The 13,030-nt window shown below is 34.7% G+C and overlaps 1 protein-coding gene across 1 annotated transcript; it reads left to right on the top strand.

Moving 5' to 3' along the window:
- Positions 1 to 7,348: 7,348 nt before the first annotated feature.
- LOC143559470 (cyclin-D4-1-like) lies at positions 7,349 to 9,826 on the top strand. Its single transcript, XM_077048042.1, has 5 exons — positions 7,349 to 7,549; positions 8,249 to 8,338; positions 8,434 to 8,737; positions 8,840 to 8,949; positions 9,584 to 9,826. Exons 1-5 carry the CDS (start codon positions 7,349 to 7,351, stop codon positions 9,824 to 9,826), a joined length of 948 nt encoding a protein of 315 aa, XP_076904157.1.
- Positions 9,827 to 13,030: the final 3,204 nt, after the last annotated feature.

Here is a 13,030-nt window from a genome sequence, read left to right as displayed (position 1 = left end):
ATGTCTCAATCATTGATTAATATTATCAACTAGTAGAATTCCCTCACACGATGTTGTGGGAATTCACTTTCCATCAATAAAGGTTTGGCTTATTACAGTACTGATATGGCATTGGCACTCAATATATATAGCAAGTAAAAGAAAAAAAAATTAAAGAAATATGACAAAAGGATACCGACATGTGTTTTACATTGATCGGAAACCATCATGAGAGAAAGATTCATGTAGGAGGTAGTTGTTACACCGAAAAACGATTATCACCAATCATGTAATTTCATTTTATTTTCCGAGTTAATAATTAAAAGGATATATTAGTTACATATCTATTTTTTTGTAACTATTCATTTTTAAAACAAGATTAGAAATCATTATATTATTATCTCTAAATTGTTTGTTTTTGTATTTTAATCCAAGATTAATTTGTTCATTATAAACTGTTCGTTGTTAAACAAATCTCAAAATATTTCCAGTTCAATAGCCAATTCGTAATACCACATACATAGTACATTTATGAACTTACACATAATAAAATTTCAACATACAAAATTCGTAAATACCACATACACTCTACACATATGAACCTATATAGAAAAAAAATTAACTAATTTTTTATTTCCACATTAAGTGGTAGATCATGCTAATAACCTACAGTTGCAAGATTTTTACATACACATTCGTAATTTTGTCACGCTCCAACCTAAGGCGGAAATGCCGGGGCGTGATCCGATTGCTCGCAGCTCGAAGATACTATCATGAATATAAATGACAATATCTAATTAATTATTTTATTCAAAGAATACACACAATATCCAAATATAACAAAATATTCCAAATAAGTGAATATGATCCAAACAAACTTAAGTAACGATTTTCTTTGTTATATCCTAAGGTTTTCTTTAAGTGTCCAACTTCTATCTTCAATAAAAAGCATCCTGTATATGCGTAGAAAATGGAGTTTGTCAACAACACATATTGAGTGAGATGATCACCAATTTTGACACAACAAATAATTATATAATAAATAAATAATAAATGGTAAATATTAAATACCCAAACAACACATGTGATAGTAATCAATCAAATCATAACAAACATATATCAACCATAAACACAACCATAGACTAACCCAAGACTTGCTAGTGTGCCAATGAATCGTTTCCAAGCGAATCGGGCATTGATTACAATGACTAAAGTTGTCGTTTTACCTTCGCCAAGCGAATCGGGCTCCGGTTACTAATACCGTCGTATGATCATACTAATGAGAACCCTATACAAGGGGATATGTTGGACCTCTCTAAATGTTGTAAAGTAAACAATTAAACAAGTAGCAATTAGTACATAACATTTAATTGATCACATAATGACTATGTTTGCGATTGTTTGAGATATATATATATATATATATATATATATATATAATAGAAAATATGAGTAAGTACGCATATGTCCCCAAATCATTTGAAAAACGTAGATAAAGAGGGGAATGATCAAACTCACCTTAGATTAAAGGCAAGTGATTATTAATTAAGATAAACGAACTAAAGATTAAGTGAGTCGTCCACTACGCGTCAAACGATATAAATGATCAGAACCTGAAACTTGGAGATATGCTAATATAAGTAAAAAAGAACTTAATTCCGCTGGAATCGATCCAAACGGACGTCTAGAACTCCGGTTATGTTAAATTAAATATTTAAGCGAGCTGGTACTGACCAGAATCCGAACAACGAGTCGGAAGTCGGGTTTTGGTCAATAGCCTTAAAATTACGTTACAAGAATAAAAGTCTTCTGGACCGAACGTTGAATCTGACCAGAAGTATGAGAAAACATAAAGTCAAACTTGTTGGCTGTTTTGCCTTTTAACGGGTTTTAAGCGAATTGACCAGTCAACACCCTTCAACCACCAAAATTGATTGAATGTTATTGACTAGGGAATATATATTAACAATTCATACTTTAAAACTTACCCGTAAAGTGAAATAATCAAAAGAAAGGAAGAGTCAATGATCCTAAAGCAAGTAAAGTCAATCGTCTTAACTTGTATCTTTAACAATAACACGAAAATCGAAGAAGATTGTGAAGGTTGGAGGTAGGCGACGGATGGTGGGTATCTCTAGGTTTAGGATACAGGTTTGTGGTAGAGAATTATGATGTGTTTATATAGAGGTTACAAATACGAACTATATTTAGTAAATTCACTCGTTTAGAAAACCGAACATGCATTTAATGATTAAATCAATGAAATAAGTTATAGATTTCGTTCATTATCATTATTTTAGAGTATGGACTTGTATTTTGGTTAATATCCCTTTCTTGGACCTTAATTTACTCGATTTATGCCTAAAATAAGCGATTTACATGCTAAAAATGAACTAGGAAACGAAATAACTTAAACGATCTGATCAGAGCCTCCATAGCACCACGTGGTGGGGGAGAGGCCTCCCACCACGTGGTGCTCCGGCCTCCTAAGGTGGAGTTTCATATTTTGACAGTTTTGGTCTTGTGGTTTGAGAATTAGATAATTAATGAATCTTTTATGCATAAATTAAGAATTGAACATCTTTTAAAGTATGAAGGGCCTAAAGTGATCATATGGAAACTTAATTACTCATAAACGTTTGATTTTTATTAATAACAAAGATCTAAAATGTTTCCGGTCGGGTTAAACGTAAACGAATACGGGTTTGGAAAATTCGAAATGTTACAAATGTCACCTGCACAGTACATGAATCGGTGTATGCAACGCATGAATCTGTATAGGTAACACATGAATATGGTATTTGACGCTTTTAAATTAATATGTATGAAGATATTTTGGTAATTGATTAACAATACTTTGGATTAGAAAGATTAATTAAAAATAATAAATTTTAAGAAACCTTATTTATAACTTTGAATTAATTAGTAATAAGGCTAAGGGATATATACCACTTAAAACCATTATCCTTATTTGCCATGTCAGCGTCACGTCAGCTTTTTCCCCTCACTCAACATCATCCACACCCTTAACATAGGGGTATACACCATTCGTATCATTCTCCATCATGCTTCATTTTATATTTTTATACAATTTATATTTAAAATATATAATAAATTAAAATGCATGAATTAAAAAATGGAAACGATTACATTAGTTTAAAAAATATACAAATCATAAACTAAAATACTAGAACAAAACTAATAAAGAAGAAAAATATAAATAACTAAAAAATAAATCTAAAAACCTAGATAGTTATATTACATTTTTGGGCGATTTTTGGTTTCAATGGCAACGCCAAATTGAGTTATTCTCTATGTAGATGGCTAAGATCTCGCGTTAAGAGATCGAAATCTTTCCGCCTGTCCTTGTCTTTCCGCTCGGCCTCCATTAAACGAGTTTTTTCCGGTTCAATTTCGGCCCCATCTTCACTTATTATTATTATTTTTTGCCTCATTTTCATCTTTTCAATTTGCAACTCCTTAAAACTTGCAAATTCATCCTTTATAAAAACAAAGTTTGGGTTGTCGGTTGAAGACGATCCTGTTCCCTTTGTCTTTGCCATTGCCTTCGCCTTGTCTCTCCCAATTGGACGTTTCGGTTCAACCGGATCCTCATTGTTAAACTCAAAATTAAGATATTGGTTACAACGGGCATCCGAACCACCTGTGCTAAACTCTCCACTTTCGGAAGTTTTTGTCTGCTTCACCAACTCAACCTATTCGGTACCGAATGCCACTTTGGACACAACCGAACAATTTCCCAAACTTGTACGTAGGGAAACACATTCTTATGTTTGGCAACATATCGTTCGTTTGCCACTTGTAATGATCGACGTCACTACTACCACTCTTTGAATTACTCTTGACGTTGAGGTAAATAGTGTTATGCCATCCTACCTTTCTATTCATCTCCCTCCACTTTCCGTTTAATGAACCATGTGTCCGATACGCCAGGACTTGTAAAATTTCATGATATTTCTTTGCGATGGCATTCCAAAAACTCGTTCTCGTTTGCGCGTTACCTAATAACGTGTTAATAAAATGTAAAACGTAAACAAATTTAAACTATTGAGATCGTTAAAAAGGATTATAAAAAGAAAAATAATACCATTTGACGCGTTCTCGCTTTCGCTAACCCAAGCTCTTGCCAAAGCGACCTCTTCGGTTGCGTTCCACATGAGAACCCTTTCTCGGTGCGACGGTTCAATGGGTTGGGGTTGGGTTACATTAATGGCACGCTTTTTCGTCGTCTTCTTCTTCTTCGCGGGTTCGGGTTTGGTTTGGATTTCCGACACCACCTCATGAACTCATTGTCAGTTTGAAGGCTTTCACTTAAAATGCCTTGTTGCTGGAGGTATGCATTATACTAGAGCCACTAGTTGTAAGCTTGAACCGAACCTTGCGTTACCTCCAGGATCGCGTTAAAGTTGGGATCCATTTTGGGTTGTGTAGAAATTTTATAGATGGTTAAAATATATAGACGAGAATGGTTGAAATTGGTTTATTTTTGGTTAAAACGGGGTAGTATATATACTATTAAAAAGGTTAAAAATTTAATTTTTTTTAAAGACCGTTCCCAACAGCCAAGTGGACAAAATGACTCGACCGATGGCCATCAGTGGCCTCACGTCACACATGAGCCAGTAGAGGGGGGGGGGGGGCGGTGTTCCCGGGTCTCACGCGAGTGAGGTGGCATCCACGTAGGACCACGTTAGACCAGTGAGGTTGCCCACTAGTGTATACCGCGCAACCTCGTAACAAATTAGTTATAGTAATGGGCACATTTTTACTAAAAAAAAAGAAAAAAAACCCACAAAAGATCATACTATCCTTTTTCATTAAAAACTTGGTACATTAAGTTGGTAACTTGTCATTATTATTTAAATTCATTAATTGCACTTACTCAATGATTTAAGAATTGTTTGACAATCTTATACTGAATTATTAAGAGACCCTATGAATATTAAAAAAATTATCTTTTTATGAACCAAACGCACTATACCTTTGACCGATTAAAAAATACTTAGCACCTTAACAACATCATTAAAAAACTAATAATATTGTTTTCTCACCTTTCTAGCTATGCGTTTATTTCTCATGAATTTTCTCCACATATATAAAATTGTGTGTGCGTGTCATGAGGTAATACCTTAAGTGCTCATGGGTGAATTTAATTGATATTATATTGGTAATAATTATTTTAGATGAAAATGCAATAAATTGAAGAGTTGTTATAACTTAGGCTGAGGTGTGTGGGGCTTCAACAGGGGCGCTAGAGCCCCTCAGCTCGCGCCCCCAGGCGCTAACACCACACCACCGGGGCGCTAACGGGGCGCTAACGCGAAAATCCATGCAGGCGTGAGCCTGTTAGCGGGAGAAGAGAGAGAGGAACTTGTTGAATTTTAGAAAAAAAGCCGTTGGGCTCTTATTAAATTAAAAAAAAAAAATTTTCCTATATAATACCCCATTTCACCCATTTTTATACCACAACTTCAAACCTTCACCCAAAATCAATTCATCTTCTCAACTTTTTTTTTTAAAAAATGGCTGGAAATTGGTACCCAAACCTTGATTCAGATTATATTGACGACGATTTATGGTCGTCACCGCACCAACCGATGTTTTATTCGGAGCCGCAAGAATCATCCGGCTTTCAACCATCCAACACACAACTGTCTCCTAACTTTGTTGTTCCGGAGACACAAGAATCACACGGTGAAGCTACGGGACCAAAAAGACGCGTCCACCGGAAAAAACAACTTGCAACGGACGGGTCGGGACCGGCTTCGACTCCGAGGACGAAACGGAAAGCTACTCCGTGGTCATCGGATGAGAAGGAAGCCTTGTGTCGGGCTTGGATAGTCATTTATGAGGATCGGCGTTGCGGTAATTGTTTTAACGTTTTTAAAAATGATTTTTAATAAAAAAGTTAAATATAAAAGTTAAATGGAAATCTAATTTATTTATTCATTTTGCAGCCGACTACCAAAAGAGCAAGATTTTTTGGACAAAGGTTAGGGAGACGTTCTACATGCTCGTTGGGAGTACAGAGCGGAACGCCGATATGATTTCGGGTCGGTGGTCCGAAATCAGAAAATTTGTCGGCTTGTTTACTAATCTTTTCAACAGGAACAGCGGTCGTATGAGACCAAGTGGCAGTGATGATTTGGCGGTTTACAATTTCACGGTCGAAGAGTGGAAGCAGGAGTGTTTGCGGAGGTATGGGATGGTGAAGACGTGGGACGATTTATTGTTGTGGGAGAGGTTGAAAAGGTGTTCCAAGTGGGTTGAGCTGGTGGCGCCGGACTTTGATGCGGAAGTAAGGGCGAAACGGATTAAAACTAGTTCGTCTGGAGCGTATAGCACTTCAACCGGGTCGGATTGCCGCGTTGGATTCGACCTAAACATTGCGGAGGAGGAAACGTCTTCACAGCCGAGGAGGCGGCCATTGGGAAGGGACGCCAAGGGGAAAAAACCGGCTGAGAGGGAAGCCGTAAACATCGCCAATCTTGTTGAATCCCTCAATAAATTCAACAAAACCATGGAGGTGGTCTCTAATGACAAAAAGGAAAAAAGTCGAATGAGAGATTTGGACTTTCTTACTAGAGACTTCAGTAACCTAAATCCGGTCGATCAAATGCTAATGGAAAAGCAAAAGGAACGTATCCGAAAGAGGTTGATCGAAGAAGACCAAGCCGAAGAATAAGAATAATGTTTTTTTATAGTACTTTAATTTTTATTTTATTTTTAGATATTAATGTGTGTTTTTTTTAATAATTTATGAGTTTTTTTTTAATAATACGTTGTTTGAATATATTTATAAAAAAATAAAAAAAAAATTCGCTGGAGCCCCTACTGGAGTCCCTCCACACCAGGGCCAGGGGCTCCAACGAGGGCTCCAACACCCCCCTTATCCAGTTTCTCTCTCTGCCACACGTCATAATATTATTGGTTGGAGCCCCATTAAAGCCTTCATTAAAGCCCCCCACACCCCCTTAGCCTTAATGCATCCCCAATAATGTGAATGATCCAAAACACCCCAGTGGTGTAGTTGACTAGTCAAGACACACCTCCCGAGCCAAAAATTAACCGGACCATATTCCCCTACTTTGCACCACATACCTTTACCCTACGCCAAACACACCAACCGTTGATCCATTTCTCACCTGCAATATATATTTTCACTCCACCTTAAATACTCACAAACAAACAACACCCAGACACAAAAAGAGATTATTAAAAAACATGTCGTTTCCGGAACCATAAATCATGCGTCCTTCCGCCACCGTACTACCACCAGCCTCCGCCGTCAATGCCGTCACTGTTGTTTTAACCGTTGTGTCTTTTTGCAATATTATTCTCCATCACCATGTCTGATCGGTCCGATTGTAGTTTATTTATCTCCGATGTCGTTAACTACCACCAGTCGCCGCCGATCGAAGATTCTGTCATCGACTCACTCATCGCCGCCGAACGGAGTCATTCTCCACCGCCGGACTACCTGCTCCGATGCCGACGTGGCTCCGTCCACGTCACCCACCGGCAAGATTCTATCAACTGGATTCTCAATGTATGTTTTGCTAGCTTTTCTGTTTTCTTAATTCTTTTCTTTTTAATAATGATTTCTTTATTATTAAAGAAAATGTTTGTTTATTTATTTCTATGGAAGATAATGATTTGAAAACTAAAACAACATGTATTAGAAAGCAAATTATGCTAATAATAATTTATTAATTTGTATAGTTAATAAATAAATAATAGTTAGACTAACAAAACATATTTAATTTAAAGAAAAGAATTATAGTATTAATTATTTATTTATTTTTTAAAGAAAATAAATAAAACACGTTTACTTGAAATTATTACTTGTTTTAAGAAATTTTTAAGAATCTAATTATGTTTTTGTTTTCCTTTATGGGTATAATTTAAAATCTATGCAACTATCTTTATCAATCATATATTAATGGAACTCTAATTACATTAAATGATAATGAATATATTTTTGAAACCTGTATAGCTGTATATTAGTTTTTACATATATTTTTTAACTCTTTTATATATACTTTTTACATATTTTTTTATTCTTTTTAGTAGTTATTATATGTAATACAAATTTTTCAGCTACAACCTGTACATAATAAAGATTAGTAATGTGTATGATTTAATGTTTCATGTATTATTCTAAGATGGTATTTACTAATTTACATATACATGCATAGTATGCATTACTTGTTTCATTTTAAGCATAATGAGATTAATCTGAATGCAGGCTCACGCTCATTACCAGTTTCATCCAACAACTGCAATACTTGCCGTCAACTATTTCGACCGGTTTCTCTCCTCGACCGCCTATCTGGGGGTATATAGTATATACACATACATTAATATATATATATGCATAGTTTATTTGAAATTGTGTATACCAATGACAATGAGGTTTGTGAACATGTACAGTGGGATAGACAATGGAAGCTTCAATTGTTATCAGTGGCGTGTTTTTCATTAGCTGCTAAAATGGAAGAGCCTGAGGTGCCTTTGCTATTGGATCTCCAAGTTTCGGAGCCCCGGTTCGTATTCGAACCCAAGTCCATTCAGAGAATGGAGCTTATGATAATGCAGAAACTCAGATGGAGGCTCCGATCGGTCACTCCGTTTGACTTTCTCCATTATTTCATTGTTAAGCTCCCGCAATCGTCCTCTACAAACAATCACCATTTACATTGGAAATGCTCGGATATTATCATTAAAACCATTCGCGGTAATTAAACCCACTACCCGATATATTCAAGTTGTTAAGAATAAGAGACACTTTGCTTTATGTTTTTTTATTGAGTTATCAGTTTTTGTTGAATGTTTGCAGTTATCGACTTTTTGAGGTTTCGGCCGTCAGTGATTGCGGCAGCGACAGTGATATCAGTCGCTGGCAAAGGCGTGGAGGTACCGGAGAGTTACTACGAGAAAGTAGACAAAGTAATTATTTATTTATTTTTATTTAACAGAAAACACATTCTCTAATCTCTAACGCTGCCCTTAAATTACATTTTTTGTTAATTTTGTAAAAACGACTTCAAACTACACTTTTTGAATAGACAAAGATTTATTCAACCTTTTATATTCAATACTTTTATATTCAATGGGACTACCTAGTTAAAACGTCATGTTAACACCATGTAAACAAAAAGTTATTAACTAACCATCCTTAAAATAGTGTGTTATGAGTTAACTTAAAATAATGCGTTGTAAGTTAACCATAGATTAAATTAGAAAATCAATTGATTGGCACGTTTAGGGGGCGGGGACCCACTCGATTGGCGTTTATGGGGGCGATAACACCTTAACTGATTATGGGGGCGTTAACATCTTAACCGATATGAAAAGGTGTGGCGCCCCCTCTTAACGCCGTCGTTGTTTGGTGGGGCGTGGTGTTTGGGACGTTAAGATGCCTATGTGCACCAACAATGCCCGACACTTTGATACAAAATTATTATTGGTGATTTAGTTTGACCTTTTTGACAAAAAGTGTGAAATTTGACGCATGAAAAGCTGTGATAAATTGGAAAAACGACTATTTCATGATTTAAATAATTGATTTTTTATTCTACAGGAAATGGTGAGAAGCTGTCATCAACTAATGGAGGAGTATCTGGTCGACACGTGCCCCTCGGTCGATCATAAAGTCACAAGACCTGCTGATCAGCCGCCGCCGCCCAGTCCTGACGGTGTGCTGGATGCGGCTACTTGTGTGAGCTGTGACACCCGTTCAGATGACCGGAATTTTGTTCAGGTGCCGGAGGAAGAGAGAGAAGCCAAGCGAGCAAGGACTATTGTACAGGAACAAGAGCCATAGTGAAGCAATTTCTGATATTTTATTATTACTATATTATCATGTTTAAAAGAAAGTGAACTTTATCTTTTTTTTTTTATTTTTTTGACCTTTTTCTTGTTAAAATTAAAGTTTTTATATGATATATAAATTATATATTATTAATTATTGATAGCTGGATGTGAAGTGGTCAATTAGCTGGAATAATTATGAATATATAAACATTAAACACATTCTAAAATGATCCATTTCTCTATTTTTCTAACTTTTTTTTAACTACCCCATTGATAATTTGTATACGTAAAAGGATTTATCATAAAACTTTATTATTCTTTAATTTTTTTTTTTGAATGATGTATTTCTTTTATTTTTTATTGTCTGAAGAATTTGAACCCAAAACCTTAATTTTTCATCTCAAATTGTTTAAAGGTTTTGTTTTTGCTAGCCATTGGTTATTATTCTTTTATTTAGTTGTAAAAGAAATTTTATTTATATATAAAAACTTTAATAAAGGATCACTTCTTTTTATTTGCTTGTTTGACTATGTTTGTTTTTGGCAATCACTGTGTCAAGTCACGTGAAATACATAACATTAATTTTCTTTAGTTTATATTTTGTAAAATAATTACATTTATAAAAAATATTAATAAAGGATCACTTCCTTTATTTGCTTGTTTGACTATATTTGTTTTTGTCAATCACTCTGTCAAGTCACATGAAATACCTTTAGGGGTGTTGGAAATTGCTAATTTAAATAATTTTACTTTTATTGTGATTTTAGCTTTTTTAAAGTAGAAAGTATTTGAATTTGAGGGAGAGATTTGTTAAATTAACGATTATTTTTTGAAAAATTTAGCACTACCTTTTATTTTTATTTTAAATGTGAAATAAACTTTTCTCCAAAAAGCCCTGTAGCAAGTCCTTTTGTCCTGCAACTCTGCTCATGTGGGGTTTTGTCACGTGTCTTGACAATTGTACCTTACTTGTCTTAACTGTTCAATTTTGGAACTTTGCGTTATTTTCTATTGACCCCTCGAACTTTTGAATTATCACATATATGTCTGGTTTTTGAGTTTTAATATTTTTCTATGCCAAACAAAAGTAATCAAATTTCAATCGTAGTTTGTCACAGGGAACCAAACTGGAACTCATAATTTGGGTCGTGTATGGTTTTGATTCAAACAAACACGAGTTTAAATTTGGGTCCGTGTTTGTTTACTTATCGAGAATGTTGAATTTGGCATGAATGCATGATATATTGTGAAATTTGCTTTTCGATTAGAGATAACATAATTGAAATTAACTTGAATACACACTTCTGACCGAATCACTTGTAATCGAAACTGATAAGTTATGAAAATCTAAAAACCAAAATATTCGTTGTAGGTTTGATTTTAGACCATAATCATATTTACCCATAGTATTTCTAAGCGATATTGAAAATGTTAGTTTCTAAATTTTATGATTCCAGGTGAATATTCCTAGCCATCATGAGTAAAGGGTTTGGTAGAGATCTCGTGTATAAGAGTAATATCACCCCAAGTATGTGGTTAGAGTTGCAAGTTGAGGAGGCTGACGCTTAACTTCTTATAATAAATATATGCACATGTGCAGGTGCAAGATTAAAAGAACTACCTATATAAGTATGAAGTTTAGCCTCTTAAGAAGCTGAGACAAGGGATGAGCAAAAATCGGTATGGTATCGATTGGTACCGGTATCGAAATCGGTACCAATTTGGTACCGTCGGTACCGAATCGGTACCAAGGTTTTGAGTTTTCGGGACCGATACCGTACCGATACCGAACCGAACATTTCGGTACCGGTACAAAACATTTGCGATTTTCAGGACTGGGATTTTCGGTACCGGTCGGTACCGGTATGGTACCGAGCTCATCCCTAGCTGGGACATGGCTTTGATATGCTTAATGAATGATTAGGATAGAAGGATAGTAAAATATAGTATCAGTTAAGAACGTATTAATATGTAAACTTTTGTATATATCATCTTCATGTATTCACAATGAATAGCAAGGGTTCAATATGTAGAGACACCATGATATTCAAATATGCGTTATACTAAGATGAAAATTAAATAATCAGGACATGTAAATTTATGCATAAGTTTGTTGTCTATTATGACTTTGTTGTAGTTAATTAAGTACTACTCTAAATGAGGAAGGGATGTTGGTGAAGTGTTATCAATATCATTTAAGTATAATTGGATTAATTTATTGGCAAAGTGAACTATATTAAGCTTCAAACAAGTAGATGGTGAAGAATGCACGCTTATTAGAGTTTTATTTTTGTGACAATCGTCAATTTCGGGTCTTGTTTGTACTCGTTTTTGTATTTGTTTATTATGTAAACCGACCCGATTTGTAAACCGAAGCTTATGTTATAATCAAAATGATGGATTTATGTTACAATATTGTTTCACACTTGTTGGGTCTTGAAAACATCTTATTTTTATTTTTATTTATTTATTAATTTATTATTTATTTATTTGTTGTTTTTGTGTTTTTGTCTTGATCCATTTTGCATGAAAACTCTTGTGTCTCACACCCATATTTGACCACCAACATTACCCTATATATACACCACCTTTCCTTTTCATTTTCCCTTGCTACAACTCAAAAAAAAAAAAAAAAAACTCTCTCAAACATCAAAGATTCAAGGTTATCTTCTTAAGTGTTCTTGAAGGATTTTGGTCTTTCATTTTAATTAGTTTATGTAGCCTTATTAATACTTGTTTATGGTTGTGCAACATATATATAATACACACACCTTGTTTACCTTTGGTAGTTACTTCTCCGATTCCGGTCGGTGAGGTTTCGGACCCCATAAGGCAAAGCTTCATGGAGGACCTCGTGTCCTTGATATATATACATCTATATAACTTGTTCATACATATTAATCTTGCTTATTTTAGTTTGTTGGTCATGTTTACAAGTTCCATGGTTATGGGTTTTTAAGAGTCTATGCTTCGGTTTAACCGTAAATATCTCTAAACCGCAAACCGAACTTTGTTACTAGTTTTGTTTGTTTAAACATACTTAGTGTTAGATCTAAGTTTCTAAAATCATTTTTACAAATTCTATGGTTATGGGTTTGTAGAATCTTACCTCGGTCTTAACCCGAAACACGATCCGAACCGAAAACCGAACTTTTGTTTAAAGACTTTATTGTTAACTTTTGGTATTTTTTTATTTGTACATTATTATACTAGT

The sequence above is a fragment of the Bidens hawaiensis genome, unplaced genomic scaffold, assembly GCF_021521415.1.
Source record: "Bidens hawaiensis isolate Kalapana, Puna unplaced genomic scaffold, B.hawaiensis_p1.1 tig00019922_1, whole genome shotgun sequence".
NCBI lineage: Eukaryota > Viridiplantae > Streptophyta > Magnoliopsida > Asterales > Asteraceae > Bidens > Bidens hawaiensis.
This window is presented reverse-complemented; position numbering and strand designations above follow the sequence as displayed.

What these genes read in the sequence shown, in the direction of transcription:
- LOC143559470 (XM_077048042.1), top strand. Translation starts at nt 7,349, where the DNA reads ATGTCTGATCGGTCCGATTGTAGTTTATTTATCTCCGATGTCGTTAAC. An exon ending in TATCATTAAAACCATTCGCG is followed by an intron (nt 8,738 to 8,839) that starts GTAATTAAACCC and finishes GAATGTTTGCAG; the next exon opens with TTATCGACTTTTTGAGGTTT. An exon ending in ACTACGAGAAAGTAGACAAA is followed by an intron (nt 8,950 to 9,583) that starts GTAATTATTTAT and finishes TTTATTCTACAG; the next exon opens with GAAATGGTGAGAAGCTGTCA.